Raw genomic sequence first — 25,441 nt, forward strand, 5'->3', positions numbered from 1 at the left:
CCCACTTAAGGTTCTTGATTAGCAAGGGCATCAAGGGGTATGGGGAGAAGGCAGGGGAGTGGGGATGACTGGAAGAATTGGATCAGTCCATGATCGAATGACAGTGCAGACTCGATGGGCCGAACGGCCTACTTCTGCTCCTACATCTTATGGTCTTATGACCCACAACAAGCACCAATTCTTCCAGTTTTACAGCTTTCAATTATGTAAAACAGCACTTTTATTTCACTGTACCTTCTTATAAACATACGGACATGCTTGCGTTGACACAATTTATTTCAAACTCAGCACTTTGCTTTCATGATAAACATCACTGTCGGTGAGAATTAGACAAAGGATGAATGAGGTGTGTCTGATCTCAGTTACTGGTTCTGAAACCTTCCACATGGAGCAGTGACAGATGCAGATGCTATTTATGATCTGAACCAGAGGTTGAAAGGGAGTTATTTAGTCTGGATTAATTAGCATTGTGACAGCTCATGCTGAGAATGCAGTGTGGAACCAGTTGAGCCGTAGAACGATGGCTTTGCTTCCTTCCTCTGCTATCCTTCACGTCGATCTCCTCACTTGTACGTTTTTGCTCTTTTTGGAATCTTTTGCTGATTTTGCTTTTGACTTGGGCTGGCAAAATGTAAAATAAGTATTAAAAAAAATAACTCGGCAATAAGTGGAGTCAAACCAGCCTCAAAATTTCAACTTTACCTCAAAATATACACAACCACACTTGTTATATTGCAAACTAAACATGAATTTCAGAAAAGCTCCGTTGAGAAAAGGAGGGCACTAATTTCTGTAGCAATTAATGCCACCTTTAAAGGCCAATCAAAAGTTCAAAGTAAGTTTATTATCACAACCCTGACATTCATTTTTTTGTGGGCATACTCTATAAATCCAATAGCCGTAATAGATTCAATGAAAGACCGCAGCAACAGGGCAGACAATCACTGTACAAAAGACAACAAACTGTGCAAACGTAAAGAGAAAGAAATAATAAACAAATAAATAAATAAGCAATAAATATCAAGAACATGAGATGAAGAGTCCTTGAAAGTGAGTCCATAGGTTGATGGGGCAAGTGAAGCTAATCTCTCTAGTTCAAGAGCCCGATGGCTGAGGGGTAATAACTATTCTTGAACCTGTACCTTCTTCCTAATGGCGACAGTGAGAAGAGAGCATGACCTGGGTGGTGGGGGTCCCTGACAGTAGATGCTGCTCTCCCGCACCAACACTCTGTGTAAATGTGCTCCGTGGTGGGGTGGGCTTTACCCGTGATGGGCTGGGCTGTGTTGACTACTTTTTCCAAGATTTTATGTTCAAGAGCATACCAGGTAGTGGTGCAGCCAGTCAATATACACCCTGCCACACATCTGTAGATGTTTGTCAAAGACTTAGCTGTCATTCAGAATCAGAATCAGGGTTATTATCACCAGCACGTGACGTGAAATTTGTTAACAGCAGCAGCAGTTCAATGCAATACATCATATAGAAGGGAAAAAACATAAAATAAACTAATAATAATATAAATAAATAAATGAATTACAGTATACATATATTGAATAGATTAAAAGTTGTGCAGAGAACAGAAATACTATATATTAAAAAGTGAGGTAGTGTTCAAGGGTTCAATGTCCATTTAGGAATTGGCTGGCAGAGGGGAAGAAGCTGTTCCTGAATCGCTGAGTGTGTGTCTTTTGTATCTCCTACCCAATGGTAACAGTGAGAAAAGGGCATGCCCTGGGTGCTGGAGGTCTTTAATAATGGACGCTGCCTTTCTTGAAGATGTCCTGGGTACTTCGTAGGCTAGTACCCAAGGTGGAGCCGACTAAGTTTACAATCCTCTGCAGTTTCTTTCGGTCCTGAGCAGTAGCCCCCCACCCTCCCCATACCAGACAGTGATGCAGCCTGTCAGAATGCTCTCCTTGGTGCATCTATGGAAGTTTTTGAGTGTATTTGTTGACATGCCAAATCTCTTCAAACTCCTAATGAAATATAGCCGCTGTCTTGCCTTCTTTTAAAACTACATCGATATGTTGGGACCAGGTTAGATCCTCAGAGATCTTCTCAAACTTCTTAGGAAGTAGAGGTGCTGCGTGCTTTCTTCATAATTGCACTTACATGCTGTGCTCAGGACAGGTCCTCTGAAATGATAACACTGAGGAATATGAAGTTGCTGATCCCCCGATGAGGACTGCCTCTTGGACCTCTGGATTCCTCCTCCTGAAGTCAATAATGAGCTCCTTGGTCTTGGTGACATTGAGTGAGAGGTTGCTGTTGTGGCACCATTCAGCCAGATTTTCAGTCTCCCTCCTGTATGCTGACTCATCACCACCTTTGATTTGGCCTACAACAGTAGCGTCATCTGCAAACTTAAATATGGCATTGGAGCTGCGCTTAGCCACACAATCATATGTGTACAGCGAGTAGAGCAGGGGGCTAAACACACAGCCTTGTGGTGCACCTGTGCTGGTAGAGATTGTGGAAGAAATGCTGTTGCTAATCCAAACACACTAGGGTCTGCAAGTGAGGAAACTGGGGATGCAATTGCACCAGGAGGTACTGAGGCCAAGGTCTTGCAGCTTATTGATTAATTCTGAGGGGATGATGGTATTAAATGCTGAGCTGTATTTGATAAAGAGCATCCTGATGTGTGCATCTTTGCTGTCCAGATGTTCCAGGGTTGAGTGAAGAGCCAATGAAATGGCATCTGCTGTGCCAAAAGGTAAATTGGAACAGATCCAAGTTGCTTCCTAGGCAGGAATTGATATGTTTCATCATCAAAGCACACATCATCACTGTGGATGTAAATAAAGCTTTATGAAGGTGTTTACAGATGTGATGCCCAGCAAGTTCCCACATGCTTTGGAGTTATGACAAGACAATCTGTTTTTGAGAACACCAGAGATAAATCGCCCATTCTTCAGGAACTCTCCACTTAAGCATCCACCTCACTCAGGTTAGCTTTAAGTGAAGCAGATCTTGTCCCTGTGGTGGGATTTGAACCTACAACCCTGTGTCTCAGAGGTAGGAGTGCTGTCCACCGAGCCACAAGTCACACCTTCACTTGAAATGGATATGTGGAGAGCTGTGGATGCAAGGAACATCTGGGGGAAATTCAATGCCATGGGAATTAATTTATAAAGTCAACCACTACCCACAAATGAAGACCCTCCAATATACACAAATTGTTGTCTTTTAATACATTTTCTGTTTTCTAACCACTTTTACCACTTATAACAATACTAAGATTCAATGGACCAGTGATGGTGTCAGTGAACACTTCTCTGGATGAGGGTGTTACTGGCCAGGCCAGCATTTATTACCCATCCCTAACTGCCCTCGAACCAGATGGCTTGCTGGGCCTTTTAGATTAGAGGATTTAAGAGTAGGACAAATGGAATGGGTCTGGATGATTTATCAACAAGTATAACAGATCCAGTGAACTACATGGATTTTTATGATGACCCAGTTGTTCTTGTGTCACCAATAAAAAATAACCCACTCAAAATGCTGGAGGAACTCAGCAGGCCAGGCTGCCAGGCCTGCTGAGTTCCTCCAGTACTTTGTGTGTGTTGCTTTGATTTCCAGCGTCAGCAGATTTTCTCTTGTTTGTAACCATTACAAAATACTTGTTTTCTAAGTTCCACAGTTGCCGTGGTGGGGCTTGAACTTGGATCTCCAGGCCTCTGGATTACTGTAATATAACTGTTCTTGCAGTATTTTTGTCCCACTGCACTCTCCAGCATTCAGTGTGCTTCATAACGACACACGGTTCACCCTCTAACCCAGTGAGACATCTCAAGGTGCTTTGTAGGTGGCCAAAAGCGACTACTGACATCAAGCTGCAGAAAAGAAACAGTAGCCAAAAGCTTGAGGTTTTAAGAAATATTTCAAACGAAGGGATGGAGTACCGGAGCCCGGGGACATAATGCCATGCTTGCCTTCATTAATCAGGGTATTGAAAATAAAAGTTGGCAGGTCTTGCTGCTGTATAAACCACATTTGGAATATTGTGTGTAGTTCTGGTTGTTGCACTACAGAAAGGATATGAAGGATTTGGAGAGTGTGTAGAAGAGATTCACCGGGACTTTGCCTGGTTTGGAGTGCATTAACTATAACGACAAGTTGGACAAGCTTGGGCTGTGCCTTAGTGTTCAATATTCATTGTTCTATGTAGGCAGCTGAAGGCATCATTTCCAGTAATAGGTATCCAGGAACATCGAGACAGGAACTGGAGGAGTTCAGATATCCCAGGGAATTGCAAGGATCAAGGATCACCTTTAGACAGTGTATTTACATCTACTGGGAATTCACTGTCGTGTTTTGGTGCAACATGCAACAAAAACACCATTTACATTTATAAAGAATTATATTAAAAATAAAGTTAAAGATTAGAGCAAGGAGAAATTAAAGCTTGTTATGTGGCCCTAGGAATATTTGTATACCTTAACATGAATTAAACTGGCCTCACAGTCAAGCAGATGTAGAGGGAAACCTCAAGTGATGGACAGTTATTGAGAGATTGAAGACAGTCAGGAGCAGTGATGGTCTTCCTCTAGGATTCAGGGTGTTACCTTTGATTTCTGTGCAATGTACCAGCCACGGGGGTAGCGAGCAATGCTGTCCATGTATTTCTCCGATTTATTGAAGTCCTCAAGCCACTTGAGGTGGTTGTACTGTGGCTCGACCTGTTTGAGGCGAGCCCGCATTGCCTTGTTCTCACGATTTACTCTTTCCAGCTCCCGTTGCCGCCTCTCCCTGTTCAAACTGATACACAAAGAGGACGGCAATGTAAGAAAGAGCTCGCAGTCATCTAGATCACCCTGTCACCCTCAGGTCTCATGGTCTGTAATTCCCTGGACATCTTCTGCATCCCTCCTCCCTTCTTAACCACAGGGTCTATGTTAACTGGCAGCCAGTCCCCTGTGTCTGTAACTTCCTCCGACAAATGATTACAATTCTACATCAACATACTTCTGGACAATTACTGCAGGAGGAGCCACAGCGTCAAGTTCCACACAGATGGACAATCAGCAGGAGAAATGTAGACAAAGCACTGGACAAAGTCCCTTGATTTTATTTTAAATAACTTAGTGAGATGTTTTACCCTCACTGTCCAACCAGCAGTAGTCCTTGCTCCACACAGCCCCTCTGACAGCTTCAATACCACATCCAGTTAACAGGCTCCCTGATTATCTCCCAGCTGGAGCACTAGGTCCTGTCCCGATGTCACCTTTAATAAGATGCTGGAGCCCAGGAGAGAATGTGGAAGAAGTTTATTGGACCATTTCTAGAGGGAGAGACTGGACAAAATGCAACCTCTCTCCTCGGAATCTAAATGAAAACTCAAAATCAAGAAGGGCTTTGCGAGAGTATATTTGGCGAGGGTCCAGAAGAATTTCATGAGAATTATCCTGGGAATGAAAGGGTTAATGTGTGAGGAATGTTTATCGGCTTTGAGCCTGTACTCACTGGAGGTTAAAAGAATGAGGGGGGATCTGGTTGGAACTTATTGAATATTGGAAGGCCTAGATAAAGTGAACATGGAGAGAATGTACGACCACAGCCTCAGAGTAGCAGGTTGTCTTGGAATACAAGGATGCCCCTTTAGAACAGAGATGAGGAGGAATATTTTTTAGCCAGAGTGTGATGAATCTGTGGAATTCATTGCCACTGATGGCTATGGATGCCGTCATTGGGCATATTTAAAGCAGAGGTTGCTAAGTTCTTGATAAGTCAGGGTGTCAAGGTTACAGGGAGAAGGCAGGAGTTTGAGGTTGAGAGCTATAATAAATGAACCAAGATGGAACGGCAGAGCAGACTTGCTGGGCCAAATGGCCTAATTCTGCTCCCATGTCTGATGGTCTGATGGTATAAACAAAGAGAGACAGTTTCCATGAGCAGGAGGCTAGGTGACCAGAAGAACCAGGGTGGTGGGAGGGGGGAATATTTATGTGCTGCATGTTCCTATGGTCAGGGACATACTCCCCGAAAGGACAGTGGAACTGGATTCAACAGCAACCTCCAAGAAATGCTGGATGTATTTGAGCAACACGCACACTCAGATTTCCAGCATTTGCAATCTTCTGTTGTTTATGGTTGGATATACTTGCATGACTTTGGAGGAATAGTAAGGAACTGACTGGAGACTTTTTTTGCCAGGGTCATCCGAGGATTGGTGAGCTGCCTGGTTTGCTGCATTAGTTTGAGAGCAGGCCAGGCCCTGTGACCAAGCCAGACGCGTCAAACAGGCAAGCACCGCCGTGTATCACGGTTCGGGCACTGAGGATGGAGTAGGTTGCCATTTAACTATCCACTGGAAGATAAGGCACCTTTTCATCTTGTATTCATTCGTATTGTCAACTCGCCCGGTTGTCCTCATGATCGTTGACATCTTCTCCAGCAGTTTCTTGTTGTTTTTCTCGATGGTGGAGCGATGGTCTTCCTCAAGCTGTGTTTGAATGCAAACAACAGTCAGTATACCTAACCGAGCTACCAGAGCTGAATACACAAACACTGCCTTTAATGGGAAGAGATGAAACCGGCCACCAGGAAGCAGCTGGAGCTCTGAGGGAAGAGACAGGGCCAAGTCCCACACAAATAAACGGTATCAGGTCTGCACTGCACCTTCCAGGGCCCCCAGCCCCCACCTCCCGCTCCCCCGAGAGAATCACAGCCACTGAAGCAGTGTGTCTGCAGTGGATCAGGCATGGGTGGCAGCATCCCGATTTAAATCAATTACCTCAGCGCATGGCCCTGGCTGACGCAGTACAGAGGAAACCACACAATGTGGGAGGGGTGGTATGAGGGAGCATCGCACTGTTTGGAGGGACGGTACTGTACGGAGGGAGATTAACACTGTGGGAGGAGCAGTACAGTACTGAAGGAACTTCAAACTGGGGGGAGGAGTGGTACAGAGGGTTACACTGTGAGAAAGAGGTACTGAGTGAGGGTCACAGTGGGAAAGGCAGTACCGAGGGTGCATCACACTGTGAGAGGGGAAGTACTAAGGGAAGGTTACTTTGTGGGAAAGGTGGTTCTAAGGGAGTGCTGCATGGCTGGTTGATCAGTGCTGAGGCAGTACGGCTCTGTGGAGGGGCATTTGCACTGTCACAGTCACAGATCAGATTGTGGGAGTGATGCTCTGGTGAAGGGGCTTTTGCACTGTCACAGTCACAGATCAGATTGTGGGAGTGATGCTCTGGTGAAGGGGCTTTTGCACTGTCACACACAGATCAGATTGTGGGAGTGATGCTCTGTTGGAGGGGCTTTTGCACTGTCACAGTCACAGATCAGATTGTGGGAGTGATGCTCTGGTGAAGGGGCTTTTGCACTGTCACAGTCACAGATCAGATTGTGGGAGTGATGCTCTGTTGGAGGGGCTTTTGCACTGTCACAGTCACAGATCAGATTGTGGGAGTGATGCTCCGTTGGAGGGGCTTTTGCACTGTCACAGTCACAGATCAGATTGTGGGAATGATGCTCTGTTGGAGGGGCTTTTGCACTGTCACAGTCACAGATCAGATTGTGGGAGTGATGCTCTGTTGGAGGGGCTTTTGCACTGTCACAGTCACAGATCAGATTGTGGGAATGATGCTCTGTTGGAGGGGCTTTTGCACTGTCACAGTCACAGATCAGATTGTGGGAGTGATGCTCCGTTGGAGGGGCTTTTGCACTGTCACAGTCACAGATCAGATTGTGGGAGTGATGCTCTGTTGGAGGGGCTTTTGCACTGTCACAGTCACAGATCAGATTGTGGGAGTGATGCTCCGTTGGAGGGGCTTTTGCACTGTCACAGTCACAGATCAGATTGTGGGAGTGATGCTCCGTTGGAGGGGCTTTTGCACTGTCACAGTCACAGATCAGATTGTGGGAGTGATGCTCCGTTGGAGGGGCTTTTGCACTGTCACAGTCACAGATCAGATTGTGGGAGTGATGCTCTGTTGGAGGCACCATAATAAGACAATGCAAAATGGTGCAAGTGCTGAAAACCTGAAGCTGAAGCAAAATGCGGGTCAGATGCATCTGTGAAGGGAGAATCATCGCTAACACCCTGGTGAAACGTCATCGACCTTTGATATTCACATGGCAGCATAAAAAACTGGCTATTGACATTGCCGCTGTGGGATCTTGCTGTGCTTAAATTAACAGCAGAGTTTGGCTCGTAGCAGCAACAAATGAACTTCGGGGATCCCATTGACTATAAATGCTTTGGGTCTTCAAGAGGAGCTGCTGAACAACAGCTTAGAAATGCAAACCTTCTTTTCTTCGTCACTGATGCAGTGAGCACTCTGATAATGGCTACATCAACAACTTGAGATTTTGCTACAGGTAAAGGTTTAAGAGAACCCACTGCTGTTCCAGTAAAAGGTGACATCTCTGCCATTTCAGAAAGCTCTTCTGACACTGAAACGCTCCATACCACTTACTTGTTTCCCCTTATCCCACCCTTCCTCTCCCTTGCCGTCTCGATCTGCCGTCACCCACATCTTCCTCCCTACAATTCTCCTTCCCTTCACTCTCTGCTCCTATTAGATCCACCTTCTTCAGCCCTTTGCTCCTTCTACCCATCACCTCTTAGTTTCTAACATCATTCCCACTCTCCCTCCTCCCTCACCTAGATCCCAACACACACCAGCTCTTACTCCACACCTTTTTATACCGGTTATCGTCCTTCTTTCCAGTCCCGGTGAAGGGTCTCGACCCAAAATGTCCCTCCAGAGATGCTGCCTGACCTGCTGAGTTCCTCCAGCATCTTGTGCGATGCCACACACCAGTGTCAGCCTGGGTTCAATCTGATGCACCACACACCCCCAGCATTTCTCCTTCTCCTTGACCTGCCCCCATTAGTTGACTCCTCAGCACTGGCAGAATCTAAAGTAATATTGGCACATTTCCACTCTGTGCAACTAGGGGCCTCTGCAGATCAAGAACAATAAGTAAAAGACATTTTCACCATTTCCCATCCCAGTTACACACATGTCACAGTTGTTTTCCACCAACAGCCCTGATCTGCCAATGCAATGATAAACAGCAGGGTGATGTGACAGGGAACTGGCACGTGTGATAATTGATATCACTAATGCTCCATTTCCCAGTGTCACTCAATATCATTGAGGTCTCTCTTAACACAGGCAGGCTATGAAAATCAGCTGGTGCAGCTCTTCCGGCAGACACTGCGAGCCAGGGTCCAACGGAGGCACGAAGGCGCACACCGAATGTGACAATAACAGTCTACAAATAAACACGTAGCTTATGCAGCTCAAACAATCTAATCGGTCTGTGCTGGCGTTTCTGCCCCACACAGCTTGCTCCCACCCCTCACCATCTCCCCCCATCCCACTCTCCGTCTGTGTACATCAGCCTCCTCCAAACCCACCTCTGCTCTTCAATGTGACTCTCCGAGTGGGAAGGACGATTCTCCATCCTTTCAGCTCTCCTGAGCTCACGGACGATTTGTCTGAGACTGTCAATTCTCCTCCCCTCCACATCAACCTGCACCAACCTTTCCTGGCCAGTGCTTCTGTCTCGGGAGTCACCTCTTGCCCACCTCTGCCCCTTTTGTGTATTTCACTGAGTTTCAATGGTATAGGGAGACATGTTGACACACTGTCATGTGAAAGTGTACAGCCCTGGGGAGACATGACCACACAGGAGAAGACAAGGAACACCTTACCTTTAGCTTCTTAAATTTCAGTTGAAGATGAGAGAAGGTTTCAGGAGAGTGGTTGTCAACCATTGATTTAACCGCTTGTACCTACAAGAGAATTCCACTGATAAGCCGTTAAGAATATTTTGGCAATGAACAGAGCATTTAAAATTAAGTAGACAATAGTAAACTACGTACCCAGAGTGAGAATCAGCCCCTTGAGACTGTCCCTCTATCCATTTCAACTTTAGTGACCCCCATCTCAGTTGTAGAGTGTTGAACTGAGTGCATCTGTCATGTTTTGAGGAAGGGCCTGAACTCGAAATATGAACTGTCCATTTCCCCCCATAGATGTTGCTTGGCCTGCTGATCTCCCCAAGCATTTCAGAATCAGAATCAGGTTTCATATCACTGCACACGTCGTGAAATTTGTTGTTTTTGTGGCAGCAGTACAATGCAATACTGAATGATAAAAAACCATGAATTAAGTTGAAAGTATATACAGTATAAAATAGTCCAATTTAAGTAGAGCCAAAATAAGTCCTGAGGTAGTGTTCATGGTTTCATTGTCCATTCAGAAATCTGATGGCAGAGGGGAAGCTGCTCCTGAATCATTGAGTGTGTGCCTTCCGTCTCCTGTACCTCCTCCCTGACAGTAGCCATGAGAAGAAGGCATGTTCTGGGTGACGGGGGACTTCAATGATGGATGCTGCCTTTTTGAGGCATCGCTCCTTGAAGATGTCCTGGATCCTACGGAGGCTAGTGCCTATGATGGAGCTGGCTGAGTTTACAGCTTTCGGCAGCTTTTTCCGATGCTGTGCAGTGGCCGCTCCATACCAAATAGTGATGCAACCAGTTAGAGTACTCTCCACGGTACATCTGTAGAAATTTGCAATGGTCTCGGGTGACATACAAAATCTCCACAGGCATGAAATTTAACTGCTGTCTTTGTGAGTTTTGCTCCATTGGCTGAAAGACCTGTTTTTGTGCAGTAACTTTGATATGGTTGTGTGATACTAGCCTGTTCAGTGTTGGATTGTGCGCATTAACTACCAGCTATTGATTACATTGGTCTCATATGACATTTTTGATGTCGGTTTCACGAGAGCCTCTGACAGAGTAATGGAGCTGTTGGTCTCCATGAGATCTGCTGATGCAGCCTTGCTGGAACCAGCCTCGTGAACCTGCCAGCAAGTGGGTCCTACCCCAGGCTTTCTTCAGGCCTGGGCTGGGAGAGGCTGCGAGTCTGACCGGCTACATTGTAGGGCGGACCCTTGCTCGACAGCGCAAAAGGAGGCCACTTCTCCATTGTGCTATGTCAGCAGTTTGAAAGCCCCTTGATTACTTCCAGTCTCTCACTCCTTCTTCACAGCTCACAGCCTTTTCTTCAAGTACTTGCTCAATCCCCTTTCGCAACTCTCTCTCCAAAAAAACCCAATTTCTGCACGGTTTCATGCAAAGGAGTAGGTCCTCTGACCACTGAGACAATGCCCAATGCCACCAACCACCCATTTACACCTAATCCTATTCGGTTCTCCCCACATTCCCATCACCTGCTCCCAAATTTTACTACCACCTACAAAGGAGGGGACAGTAATCAAGCAGCTAATCAGCCTACCAACCTGCATATCTTCAGGATGTGGGGAGAAACTGGAGCACCCCACCCACAGTGAACATAGAGGTCATAATTGAACCTGGGTTGCTGGAATTGCACCCTCTTGTTCTTTCCTCTATCACCTTCACCTTCTACCTTCAATCACCAGTAACCCTGCTAGTGGAAACAATAGATAAACTCTTCATATTATCTACACCCAGCTTTAATCTCCCCTTAAAATGGAGGGCCTGAAAGGACCATCTGCACAAACATTACCTTATTACAGACTCTGTCCAAAACCAGACCCCAAGGTCAGTTGCTATCAGCTAAATTTTCATCCTTGAGAATAAGAGTGAACAGGAAGTAAACCACACATATCTTTGAAGTTCTTTTGTACACATTTAATTGCTCCACTGACAAAACTTGGCCAAACAGACTTCAGCAATGTAATCAGTATGAACAGCCCGTTGTCATGGAGTATTCTCCTTCAGTCTAATCCGATCCTTCAGATTACAGCAATAATTACATGGTTCAACTCTCACCCTTCTTAGCAGCACCACTGTCATAATCAGTCCTTTGACAATATTGTCAGCATATCCCTAAGTATTTACAATCCTAACATCTCCGTGAGCTGGAGCCTGCTTTTCTACCTTGGCCACATGCTCAAAGATTCAGAATCAGGTTTATCATCACTGCCATACTGTATGTTTTGAAATGTGTGAAATCTGACAAGGGAAGTCAAAGCTAATGTAAAAGCAAAAGAGAGGGCATACAACAAAGCAAACATTAGTGGGGAGACAGGATTGGGAAGTTTTTAAAACCTTATAGAATGCAACTAAAAGAATCATTAGGAGGGAAAAGATGAAATATGAAAGCAAGCTAGCAAACAATATCAAAGTGGATAGAAAAAGATTTTTCAACAATGTAAAAAATAAAAGAAAGATGAGAGAGGATATAGGACCACTAGCAAATGAGGCTGGAGAAATAACAATGGGGGACAAGGAGATGGCAGATGAGCTAAATGAGTATTTTGCATCTGACTTCACTGTGGAAGACACTAGCAGTGTGCCAGACATTAAAGGGTATGAGGGAAGAGAAATGAGTGCAGTTATTACAGCGGAGAAGGTGCTGAAAAAGCTGAAAGACCTAAGGGTAAATAAGTCACCCGGACCAGATGAACTGCACCCTAGAGTTCTGAAAGAGGTAGAGGTAGAGATTGTGGAGGCATTAGTAATGATCTTTCAAAAATCATCAGAAAGGAGGAAGGCAGCAGAAAGGAAATTATAGACCAGTTAGCCTGACCCCAACAGTTGGGAAGATGTTGAAGCCAATTGTTAAAGATGAGGTTATGGAGTACCTGGAGACATAGGACAAGATAGGACAAAGTCAGCATGGTTTCCTTAAGAGAAGATCTTGCCTGACAATCCTGTTGGAATTCTTTGAGGAGATTACAAGTAGGATAGATAAAGGGGATGCAGTGGATGTTGTATATTTGGACTTTCAGAAGGCTTTTGACAAGGTGCCACACATGAGGCTACTTACCAAGAGCCTATGGTATTACAGGAAAGTTACTGGCATGGTTAGAGCATTGGCTGACTGGTAGGAGGCAGCGAGTGGCAATAAAAGGATCCTTTTCTGGTTGGCTGCCAGTAACTAGTGGTGTTTTAGAGTGATTGGTGTTGGGACCATTTCTTTTCTTGCTGTAAATCAATTATTTAAATGATGGAATAGATGGCTTTGTTACACACATAAAACGCTTGAGGAGCTCACCAGGTCAAGCAGCATCTATGGAAAAGTACAGTCGATGTTTTGGGCTGAGATCCTTCGGTATGCTGCCTGGCCTGCATTTTATGTGTGTTGCTTGTATTTCCAGCATCTGCAAATTTTCTCTTGTTTGTAGATGGCTTTGTTGTCAAGTTTGCAGATGATACAAAGATTGGTGGAGAGGCCGGTAGTGTTGAGGAAACAGGCTGCTGAAAGATTTAGACAGATTAGGGGAATGTACGCAGAGTGGCAAATGAAATACAAATGACAATGGTCATGCACTTTAGAAGTAGAAATAAATGTGCAGACTACTTTCCAAATGGAGAGAAAATTCAAAAATCTGAAATCTGGGAGTCCTTGTGCAGAGCAAACTAAATGTTAACTTCCAGGTAGAGTTGGTGGTGAGGAAGGCAAATGCAATGTTAGCATTTATTTCAAGAGATCTAGAATAGAAGAGCATAGATGTGATGCTGTTGCTTTATAAGGCACTGATGTAGGCCTCACCTTGAGTATTGTGAACTGTTTCGGGTTCCTCATCTAAGAAAAGATGTTCTGGCATTGGAGAGGGTTCAGAAGAGGTTCACAAAGATGAGCCTGGGAATGAAAGGGTTATCATACAAGGAACGTTTGATAGCTCTGGGTCTGTATTCGTTGATATTTAGAAGGATGAGGGGGGATTGCATTGAATGTTGAAAGGCTTAGACAGAGTAGTTATGGAGAGGATGTTTCCCATGATGGGAGAGTCTAGGACAAGAGGCACAGCCTCAGATAGAGGGGCGTTCATTTAAAACAGAGATGTGGAGAAATTTCTTTTGCCAGAAGGTGGTGAATTTGTGGAATTTATTACCACATGCAGCTGTGGAAGCCAGGTTGATGGGTGAATTTAAGGCAGAGCTTGATAGGTTCTTGATTGGACACGACATCAAAGGTTATGGGGAGAAGGCCAGGGAGTGGGGCTGAGGAGGGGGAAAAAAAGAATCAGCCATGATTTGATCAACACACACAAAATGCTGGTGGAACACAGCAGGACAGGCAGCATCTATAGGAAGAAGCACTGTCGATGTTTTGGGCCGAGACCTTTCGTCAGGACTGATGAAGCGTCTCGGCCCAAAACGTTGACAGTGTTTCTTCCTATTGATGCTGCCTGGCCTGCTGTGTTCCACCAGCATTTTGTGTGTGTTGCTTGAATTTCCAGCATCTGCAGATTTCCTCGTGTTTGAGCCATGATTGGATGGCAGAGCAGACTCGATGGGCCAAATTTTTTTGAGGCAGCAGGGCACTGCAATACATAATACAAAAACTATAAATTATATATATATATGTTTAAATTAAGCAAATAGTGCTAAAAGATATCAAAAATAGTTAGGTCATGTTCCTGGGTTCATTTTCCATTCAGAAATCTGATGGTGGAGGGGAAATAAGCTGTTTCTGAAATATTGAGCATGTGTCTTCAGGCTCCTGTACCTCTTTCTTGATAGTAGCAATGAGAAGAGGGCAAGCCCTGGATGACGGGGGTCCTTAATGACGGACACCACCTTTTTGAGGCATCGCATTTTGAAGGTTTCGTAGATGCTGGGAAGGCTAGTGTCCACAATGGAGCTGGCTGAGTTTACAACTTTCTGCAGCATTTTTCATCCTGTGCAGATACCAATGGTGATCCAAACAGTTAGAATGCTCTACACAGTACATCTGTAGAGATTTCCGAGTCTCCTCAAATTCCTAATGAAATATAGCCGCTGTCATGCTTTCTATGTAATTGCATTAATATGTTGGGCCCAGGATAGATCCTCAGACATATTGACACCCAGGAACTTGAAACTGCTCACCCTTTCCACTGCTGATCCCTCGATGAGGACTAGTGTGTGTCCCCTCGGCATCCCCTTCCTGAAGTCCACAATCAATTCCTCAGTCTTTCTGACGTTGAGTACAAGGTTGTTGTTGTGACACCACTCATCCAGCTGATCTATCTCACTCCTCTATACCTCTTCGTCAGCAGCTGAAATTCTGCCAACAATAGTTGTGTCACTGGCAAATGTATAGGTGGTGTTTGAGTTGTACCTAGATACACAATTGTGGTGTAGAGAGAATCCTTTGTATATTAAATGTCCTGGTGTTTTCATTCTCATTAGCTCCTGGTTTACATATCCAGGTTCTCTAACCTACGTTCATTATTAGCCTGACAAAACTTCCAAATCCCCTCCCCTCCCTATTCTCACACCACTTCAAAATCTCTTCCATCCATTACATCCCCTCTTCTTGTTACTGCCACTGGGGAGGAAGTACAGAAGCTTGATGATCCACGTTCAATGATTCAGAAACAAATTCCTCCCTTTGCCATCAGAGTTCTGAACAGTCTATGAACCCATGAACACTATTTTGTTATTTCTTTTTTCTTGCATTATTTATTCATTTAATAATTTATAGTAATTTTATGTCTTTGCACCATACTGCTGCCACAAACAAAAACTTTCACCTCACCAAGTCAGTGATAATGAATCTTATTCTAATTCCTTTCTCTGATTCTGCCTCCTTCACATCCCTGACTTCCATCTGTCAACCTCTGGCAGCTGTGACTTCAGGTGGCTGGGTTTTGAACTCTACAATTCCCCCGACCTAACTTTCTCCCTCCCCCTCTCCCTCTCTCTCCTCTCTCCCTCCCTGCTATACATAGTTACTTTTTCCCAGTAACCCATTGAGTGCTAAAGTAAAATTGCTAAATTAGTTTATTATTGTAATATTTTTTAGAATTTGCACAGTTTGCCTTCTTTTGCACATTGGTTGTTTGTCAGTCTTTGTTTGTGTTTGTTTTTTCATAGATTCTATTGTTTGTCTTTAGTTTTCCTGTCAATGCCTGTAAGAAAATGAATCCCAAGGTAGTGTATGGTAACGTATACATATCTCGATAATAAGCTCACTTTGAACTTTGATGTCCCAAAGTACAGTGAACAATGTCTCTCGTTTACTGTTCATACGGTTAGTGCATTGAAGTAGTACAAGAGAAAACAATAACAGAATGGAGAATAACGTGTTAGTTACAGTGAGTGCAGTGCAGGTAGGCAAGGTCACCATGATGTAGATTGTGAAGTCAAGAGTTCATCTTATCAAACTAAAAAGCTATTCATTAATCTTGTAACAGCAGGATAGAATCTGTCCTTGAATCGATTACATGCTTTCAGGCTTTTGTACCTTCAACTGTTGCTTGGATTACTCCAAGTGTTTGTGATACATTAGAAACTATATAAGTACAAGTTGTTGTTGTGAGACTTCCTTCTGAGGATCCCAACGTCACTTGCTTCCAGAATTCCTGCATGATTCGGGAAAGGGAAATGCGGGGAATCCCTCTGATCTGGATAACTAATCTGCACATCACCGATGAGGTAACGTTCACGGAAGAGTCAGAGTCTTCCTTCCCGTTTCTATACTGGAATGTGTTTTTTTCCTCTTCAAATAAAACAAAGAAGAGAGAGAAGCCAGTGAACTCTCAGCTACAAAAAAGGAAAATAACATATCTGCCTCGTCGAGTGGTTGGAAGGAGAGGCTGGAGCTGACGGCCACGTATTGGAACTGAAGCTCTTAACTGAGTCATTGCAGTGTTTACATGGGCTATGAACAATACCCTTAATCTGATTCAACAATTACACAGTTTTCCACCAACACATGGACATCATGTGATGTCTGAACATCTGTAGCACTCCACTCTACAAGAAACACTGTTATTCATCTCACCCTATCCATCTTTCAAATACATCATGTTTCCATGAAACTTCCAGCGTTCCTTTCACATGTGACCTGTCCAGGGTCATGAAGTTCAAAACCACATATTTTAGCACTGGAAATTGGCATCACACTCAAACTGAAGCACAGAATCAGTCCACATTGCCAGCCAATGTCTCATCAGCCCATTGAACTGCAGTATAAAATCAGTCCACGTTGGCAGCCAACATCCTGTCAGCCCATCAAGTCCATGCCATCTCTTTGAAAGAGTTTCCAATAAAAGAGTTTCCCTGCTCTCCTTCCCCAGATCTGCAGACTTCTTCATTCCCAATATTCCTCCAATTTCCTGAAAGTTCCATACAGGTAGTGAGTCCCAGATCTCAGGAGCTCACCATGTAGTTTCTTACCTTCCCACTGGATCTTTGCAAAATGTGCTCTCTGCCTACCAAACTTTCCTCCAATGGGGAAACAGTTTCTCAAGTAAGGTAGAAGTTAATGGACACCAAGGGGAAATCTCACCAGTGGCTGAAGTCAGTCCTTGTACAAAGGAAGATGGCTATGGTTGTTGGAGATCTATCATCTCAGTCCCTGTACATCACTACAAGACTTCCTTGATACTGTGTCCTCGGTACAAACTTTTTCAGATAGCTCATTAGCCAGAAGCTCATGGGGGGGGATATTTACTAATAATACATAAAGTTCACAACTCCTCAGTAAATGGAGACACAAAAGATGGCAGACGTTGGAATCCAGAGCAACCTATGCCTGAATGCAGCATGATCTAGACAGTGTTCTTCAAAATGGTAGGATATTTCATATCACAAGTGAGCATTGGAGTTTTGTTTTTTTATATCCTACTGAACATTGGTATCCCTAAAAGTGTGACAATTTCCCCATGTTACACAGGAAGTATGAATCTGATCCCTGGAAGTGCAGGCCTGTCTGACAGTGCAACACTTTCCCAGTGTCACACTGGAAGTGCCAGCCTGTCTGACAGCACACCACTCCCCCAGTGTCACACTGGAAGTGCAGGCCGCTCTGACAGTGTAGCACTCTCCCAGTATCACACTGGAAGTGCAGGCCTATCTGACAGCACACCACTCTCCCAGTGTCACACTGGAAGTGCAGGCCGCTCTGACAGTGTAGCACTCTCCCAGTGTCACACTGGAAGTGCAGGCCGCTCTGACAGTGTAGCACTCTCCCAGTGTCACACTGGAAGTGCAGGCCTATCTGACAGCACACCACTCTCCCAGTGTCACACTGGAAGCACAGGCCAGTCTGACAGCACACCACTCTCCCAGTGTCACACTGGAAGCACAGGCCAGTCTGACAGTGCGACACTCTCCCAGTGTCACACTGGAAGCACAGGCCGGTCTGACAGTGCGACACTCTCCCAGTGTCACACTGGAAGTGCAGGCCTATCTGACAGCACACCACTCTCCCAATGTCACACTGGAAGCACAGGCCAGTCTGACAGCACACCACTCTCCCAGTGTCACACTGGAAGCACAGGCCAGTCTGACAGTGCGACACTCTCCCAGTGTCACACTGGAAGCACAGGCCGGTCTGACAGTGCAACACTCTCCCAGTGTCACACTGGAAGCACAGGCCGGTCTGACAGTGCGACACTCTCCCAGTGTCACACTGGAAGCACAGGCCGGTCTGACAGCACACCACTCTCCCAATGTCACACTGGAAGCGCAGGCCGGTCTGACAGTGCAACACTCTCCCAGTGTCACACTGGAAGCGCAGACCTATCTGACAGCACACCACTCTCCCAATGTCACACTGGAAGCGCAGGCCGGTCTGACAGTGCAACACTCTCCCAGTGTCACACTGGAAGCGCAGGCCGGTCTGACAGTGCAACACTCTCCCAGTGTCACACTGGAAGCGCAGGCCGGTCTGACAGTGCAACACTCTCCCAGTGTCACACTGGAAGCGCAGGCCAGTCTGACAGTGCAACACTCTCCCAGTGTCACACTGGAAGCGCAGGCCGGTCTGACAGCACACCACTCTCCCAATGTCACACTGGAAGCGCAGGCCGGTCTGACAGTGCAACACTCTCCCAGTGTCACACTGGAAGCGCAGGCCGGTCTGACAGTGCAACACTCTCCCAGTGTCACACTGGAAGCGCAGGCCAGTCTGACAGTGCAACACTCTCCCAGTGTCACACTGGAAGCGCAGGCCGGTCTGACAGTGCAACACTCTCCCAATGTCACACTGGAAGCGCAGGCCGGTCTGACAGTGCAACACTCTCCCAGTGTCACACTGGAAGCGCAGGCCAGTCTGACAGTGCAACACTCTCCCAGTGTCATACTGGAAGCGCAGGCCAGTCTGACAGTGCAACACTCTCCCAGTGTCATACTGGAAGCGCAGGCCAGTCTGACAGTGCGACACTCTCCCAGTGTCACACTGGAAGCGCAGGCCGGTCTGACAGTGCACCACTCTCCCAGTGTCACACTGGAAGCGCAGGCCGGTCTGACAGTGCGACACTCTCCCAGTGTCACACTGGAAGCGCAGGCCGGTCTGACAGTGCGACACTCTCCCAGTGTCACACTGGAAGTGCAGAGCTTGTTCACAGCTTGAGTTTCTTAAATGAAATTTGAATCCCCGACCGCTTATGGATGATGGAAGCTCCTGCATCACAGCTGAAACCTTTATGTCAACAGAGAGACAAGGCTAGGATTCTGTTCTCTGAGCATAAAAGGTGATAGAATAAGAAAGCCCCTCTGACTGAGGGACACATGCACTGAATGGGCTACAGAGAGGCTATGTGATTTATGACACACTTATGCATAACTGTAACAGAGACAATCTCATTAACATCTCCACAGCCAATTTTCACAGTGAAAATATTCAACAGCTGGACCTTCTGGTGAATAATTATGTGAAAAAGAGTGCAGTCTGAATTATACTGTGATGAATAGAACAACTGCCCCATTAACCAAAGCATCAAAGCACAACAGGTTCTTGAAAAGTAGTTATTGAATAAAATACATTAGCAGGAGTTCTAACTTCAAAGTTCAAAGTAAGTTTATTATCAAAGAACATATATGTCACCATATACAGTACTACCTTGAGATGTGTCTTTTTGAATCATTTACAGGAAGAAAAAAGAAATACAATAGAATTTATGAAAAACTATATTTAATGAAGACTGACAAACAACCAATATGCAAAAGAAGGAAAATCATGCAAAAAAAAAGTCAATAAATAATACTTGTACACTTACAGAATCCTTGAAAGTGATTCTGTAGATTGTGGAGTCAGTTTAGCATTGAGGTGAGTGGAGTTATTCACACTGGTTCTGAATTTTTTCTGATTTAAAAGCATTTTCCTCAATAAAAAGGAAGTGAATTGAAGACAGACCATTGTCGGTAAATTCTCAGCTGGTGACAAGAGGGTGTACAGGAGCAAGATATACCAACTAGTGGAGTGGTGCCGCAGCAATAACCTTGCACTCAATGTCAGTAAGATGAAAGAGCTGATTGTGGACTTCAGGAAGGGTAAGACAAAGGACCACATACCAATCCTCATAGAGGGATCAGAAGTGGAGAGTGAGCAGTTTCAAGTTCCTGGTTGTCAAGATCTCTGAGGATCTAACCTGGTCCCAACATATCAATGCAGCCATAAAGAAGGCAAGACAGTGACTGTACTTCATTAGGAATTTGAACAGATTTGATTTGTCAACAAAAACACTCAAAAACTTGAATAGATGTACTGTGGAGAGCATTCTAACAGGCTGCATCATAGTCTGGTATGGTAGGGGGGGGGGGAATTATTGCACAGGACCGAAAGAAGCTGCAGAGGGTCATAAATCTAGTCAGCCTTATCTTGGGTACTAGCCTACAAAGTACCCAGGACATCTTTAGGGAGCAACTCAGCAGGTCGGGCAGCATCCGTTGAAAGAAGCAGTCAACGTTTTGGGTCGAAACCCTTCGTCATGTCTAAAGAAGGAGGGGGCAGGGGCCCTATAAAGAAGGTGGGGAGAGGCTGGAAAACCAATCAGAGGAAAGATCAAGGGGTGGGGGAGGGGAAGCAGAGAGGGGATAGGCAGGAGAGGTGAAGAGGGAATCTAAGGGGAAAGCACTACTGGTAGTAGAAGAAGGCAGAGTCATGAGAGGTGATAGGCAGCTAGAAGAGGAGACAGAGTGAAGGTGGGATGGGGGAAGGGAGAGGGAGGGAATTACCGGAAGTTGGAGAATTCGACGTTCATACCAAGGGACTGGAGACTACCCAGATGGTATATGAGATGTTGTTCCTCCAACTGAAGTTTGGCCTCATCATGGCAGTAGAGGAGGCCATGTATGGACATATCCGAATGGGAATGTGAGGGAGAGTTGAAGTGAGTGGCAACCGGGAGATCCCGTCTGTTGTGGCGGACGGAGGTAAGGTGCTCGACAAAGCGGATATGTCCACACATGGCCTCCTCTACTGCCATGATGAGGCCAAACTTCAGTTGGAGGAACAACATCTCATATACCGCCTGGGTAGTCTCCAGCCCCTTGGTATGAACGTCGAATTCTCCAATTTCCGGTAATTCCCTCCCTCTCCCTTCCCCATCCCACCTCTACTCTCCTCTTCTAGCTGCCTATCACCTCTCATGACTCTGCCTTCTTCTACTACCCATAGTGCTTTCCCCTTACATTCCTTCTTCACCTCTCCTGCCTATCCCCTCCCTGCTTCCCCTCCCCCACCCCTTGATCTTTCCTCTGATTGGTTTTCCACCCTCTCCCCAACTTCTTTATAGGGCCCCTGCCCCCTCCTTCTTTAGCCCTGACGAAGGGTTTCGACCCGAAACGTTGACTGCTTCTTTCAACGGATGCTGCCCGACCTGCTGAGTTCATCCAGCTTTTTTGTACGTCTTGATTTGACAACAGCATCTGCAGTGCACTTTGTGTTTATCTTTAGGGAGCAGTATCTCAGAAAGGTATTGTCCATTATTAAGGACCTCCAGCACCCAGGACATGCCCTTTTCTCACTGTTACCATCAGGTAGGAGATACAGAAGTCTGAAGACACACACTCAGTGATTCAGGAATAGCTTCTTCCTCTCTGCCATCCGATTCCTAAATGGACTTTGAACCTGTGAACACCACCTCACTTTTTCAATATATATTCCTGTTTTTGAATGATTTTTAATCTCCAATATACATATACTGTAATTGATCTACGTATTTATCTATATTAACAAATTTCATGACACATGCGGTGATAATAAACCTGATTCTGATTCTGATTCTGAAATTCTGACAAAGAACGATTCACAACTTCACCATGTTCCAAAACCTTAGACATGTAGTTATTGCCGTAAAACAGGAATCAATACATTTGAATTCGCTGTAAATGGCCTGAGGTTGGTGAGGTAGTTCTAGTTACTTTTCTCTGGTAGAGGATTGTAGATAGGGTGCAGACAGAGCTCAGGGAGTGGGCCACAAACACCATCACTACTCACTTCACCCCTCTGTCCAACTCCCTCGCTGACACCTCTGTCCTCAGCTACCTCCCCGTTCCCTGATGTGGAACTGCACTTTGCCCTCTTCCACTGGCCACATTACAGCATCTCCCCACCCTGTCCATCCCCTATCCCTCCACCGTGATTGGCCTGCAGTACATTTCCAGCTTTTTCCTGTTCAGATGGGTTTTGTTCTTTATTTTCTGAATTTATTTGTCATTCTCCACCCTGTCGCACGTTTCCATCTTTTGTTCTCTCCTTTCCCCACTTTCACTGCCCCTCAAAACTAACCTAACCTCCGAAATGACAACCAGTCAGCTGACTGATAAGTATATAAAGGCCAAGCATATGGAGAACACACCACAATTAACAGCACGCTGATGGTGTCTCCTCGCATGTTGACGAAACATTTGTGAGTAATGTGCCAAGATTGGAGAACAACTCAACCCAACCATCAACCACCCTGGCTACACATTTTCTGAATTATTTCCTATCTAACCCCTAAAATAACACCAAGATTATGTAATGTCATTTCCTGTACACGTGTATGAAAAACAAAATAATTGTTACTCTGGATCCAAAAAAATAAAGAACATAATAACAATGATAGTAAATTAAAACACAAAATGGATATATACACAAACAAGAGAGAATCTGCTGATGCTGGAAATCCAAGCAACACACACAAAAATGCTGGAGAAACTCAGCAGACCAGGCAGCATCTATGGAAAAGAGTACAGTCAACATTTTGGGCCGAGACCCTTCAGCAGGACTGGAGATAAAAAGATGAGGAGTAGATTTAAAAGGTGGAAGGGAGGGGGTGAAGAAAGAACAGGTGATAGGTGAAACCGGGAGGGCGGAGGGTGAAGTAAGAAGCTTGGAAGTAGATTGGTGAAAGAGGTACAGGGTTGGAGAAGGGGAAATCTAATAGGAGAGGACAGAAGGCCATGGAATAAAGAAATGGGGGGAGGAGCACCAGAGGAAGGCAATGGACAGACAAGGAGATAAGGTGAGAGAGGGAAAAGGGGATGGGAAATGGTGAAGGAGGGGGCATTACTGGAAGGTTGAGAGATCGATGTTTGTGCCATCAGGTTGCAGGCTACCCAGATGGAATATAAGTTGTTGTTCCTCCAACCTGAGTGTGTCCTGATTGCAACTGTAAAGGAGGCCATGGATGGACATATCGGATTGGGAATGGGAAGTGGAATTAAAATGGGTGGCCACTGGGAGAACCTGTTTCTTCTGGTGGACAGGGCATAGGTGCTCAGTGAAGCAGTCTCCTAATCCACGTCGGGTCTTACCGATATACAGGAGGCCACACCAGGATCACCAGACACAGTGTATGACCCCAATAGACCTACAGGTGAAGTGTCGCCTCACCTGGAAGGACTCTTTGGAGCCCTGAGGGAGGATGTGTAGGGGAAGGTATAACGCTTGTTCCACTTGCAAGGATAAGTGCCAGGAGGGAGATCAGTGGGGAGGACGACTGGACAAGGGAGTTGCATAAGGAGCGATCCCTGCGGAAAGCAGAAAGCCGGGGGTGGGGGGGGGGGGGTCGAGGGCTTATATACATAGATCGATTATGTCCATGAAGTGACACTAGGTTACACATAAGGTGACTGACCAGCAAATTATAAAGTAGTGGTGGAGTTAGTGGGTGGAGGTGTCGATCAGTCCTACTGCTTGGGGAAAGTAACTGATTTTGAGTCCGGTGGTCCTGGCATGGATGCTGTGTAGACTCTTCCTTGCTGGGAGTGGGACATGAACAGAGTGGGATGTTACTTGGCCCTTTACCAACACCTTTCTTTCTATATGCCCTTGATGGCAGGTAGGCTGGTTGATGCCACTGATGCAATGGGCAGTTTCCATACCAAGCACTGATGCAGCTTGTTAGCATGCTCTCTACTGTGCCTCTCAAAGTTCAAATATCAAAATACGTACGTTGCCATATACAGCCCTGAGATTCATTTTCTTGGGGCAAACTTGTGCTGTAGAATGACACGAGTATGGATGTGAAAAGTCCAGCTCCTCAGAAAGTAGAAGCATTGGTGAGCTTTCCTGATTGTGTAGGATGTGATCTGGGACTATGAGCGGTTGCCTGTGATGTGCACTCCCAGCAGTTTCCACTGCTGTTCCCCGATGTAAAGGGGAGTGTGAGTGGTGGGAACACATATAGACAGCTGGAGGAACTCACCAGATCAGGCAGCCTCTGTGGAAGGAAATGAACAAAAGAGGTTTTCAGCCAAGACTCTCCATCAGGACTGGAAAGGAAGCAGGTCAGGGCTTGTCCACAGCTACCCTCCTAACTCTGTGTGTGTGTGTGTGTGTGTGTGTGTGTGTGTGTGTGTGTGTGTGTGTGTGTGTGTGTGTGTGTGTGTGTGTGTGTGTGTGTGTGTGTGTGTGTGTGTGTGTGTGTGTGTCTAGTCTCTCGGGTGCGAAACTTCTGAACAATTACCAGCTCTGATGGAAGTTCTCCCTGCTCAGATGCTGCCTGATCGGCTGAGGAATCCTGCATTCTTATTGTTCACCTTTATTCGCGCAGTCATTACTTGTTGGGGTGAAAACCAGAAGGGAGTGGGCAGCCCCGAAGCGCCCAGCGCCGATCGCCCCTTTCACTCCTCTCTGTCCCTCTTCCCTCTCTCCCCGACCTACCTTTCGCCGGTGCGCCAGGTAACTGGTCCGGTCCCACCTCTGCTGCAGGAGCTTGTTCCCACAGGGGAGGGTGGGCTGGTAGGCGCGGTGCATGGCCGGGCGCTGGGGGTCCGCGGCGGATTTCGGATGCCGAGAAAGCTCCGGTGTGTGTCCGGGCGCCGTGTTTGCCGCGGATCATGTGCCAGTTGCTATGACAAGCAACGAGTCGCTGCAACAAGAGGTCTTTTGTTCCACGGCGACCGAGATAGCAGTGCTCCCGCATCGCGCCGGGCTCGCTGGTCCGTCCATCAGGAGCTGGGAGCACGAGTGCAGCCCCCACGCTGGAAAACCGTGTAGGTGGGATGGATCTGGGCCTCTGTCCTGCTCTGGGGGACCCCGGGATGCGATTTAAACAGAACAACTTCCAGGGAAACGACGCGTAAATCAGAGGACAGGCGATCCGGTGCGAATGTCACTTGGCGCGGTCTCACCTGAGGGTATCTAACATCTACAGCTCTTTGACCCTTGACCAGAAGATGTGGCTGGGGTCACATGCAGAACATCCCGCTTGCTCTTTCGATTGGTATCAGATCTTTGATATATGTGAGTCAGAGGAATAGGACATTAGGTTAATGCTC

At 46.0% G+C, this 25,441-nt stretch overlaps 1 protein-coding gene across 3 annotated transcripts; it reads right to left on the reverse strand.

Annotated features, from left to right (window-relative positions):
• Positions 1 to 218: 218 nt before the first annotated feature.
• Positions 219 to 25,082, reverse strand: LOC140737720 (uncharacterized protein CFAP97D2-like). 3 transcript variants are annotated; one of them, XM_073064290.1, is made up of 5 exons: positions 24,825 to 25,082; positions 9,674 to 9,754; positions 6,330 to 6,448; positions 4,572 to 4,764; positions 219 to 621 (listed from the first exon to the last, which is right to left on the reverse strand). In XM_073064290.1, the coding sequence occupies exons 1-5, from the start codon at positions 24,915 to 24,917 to the stop codon at positions 550 to 552; spliced, it is 558 nt and encodes a 185-aa protein (XP_072920391.1). In that variant the 5' UTR covers positions 24,918 to 25,082; the 3' UTR covers positions 219 to 549. The 3 variants fall into 3 exon arrangements, with proteins under 3 accessions (XP_072920391.1, XP_072920410.1, XP_072920401.1); XM_073064309.1 differs by lacking the exon at positions 24,825 to 25,082 and adding an exon at positions 14,831 to 14,867; XM_073064300.1 differs by lacking the exon at positions 24,825 to 25,082 and adding an exon at positions 13,011 to 13,144.
• Between the last annotated feature and the right edge of the window lie 359 nt (positions 25,083 to 25,441).

Source organism: Hemitrygon akajei, chromosome 2 (assembly GCF_048418815.1).
Source record: "Hemitrygon akajei chromosome 2, sHemAka1.3, whole genome shotgun sequence".
Classification (NCBI taxonomy): Eukaryota; Metazoa; Chordata; class Chondrichthyes; order Myliobatiformes; family Dasyatidae; genus Hemitrygon; species Hemitrygon akajei.

Bases quoted from the DNA above. Each gene is read 5' to 3' on its own strand.
- LOC140737720 (XM_073064290.1), bottom strand. From the start codon at position 24,917: ATGCACCGCGCCTACCAGCCCACCCTCCCCTGTGGGAACAAGCTCCTG. The intron at 9,755-24,824 runs GTAGGTCGGGGA...ATTCTCTTGTAG, and splicing joins ACCTGGCGCACCGGCGAAAG to GTACAAGCGGTTAAATCAAT. The intron at 622-4,571 runs GTAACACCCTGA...ACATTTTGCCAG, and splicing joins ACATTGCACAGAAATCAAAG to CCCAAGTCAAAAGCAAAATC.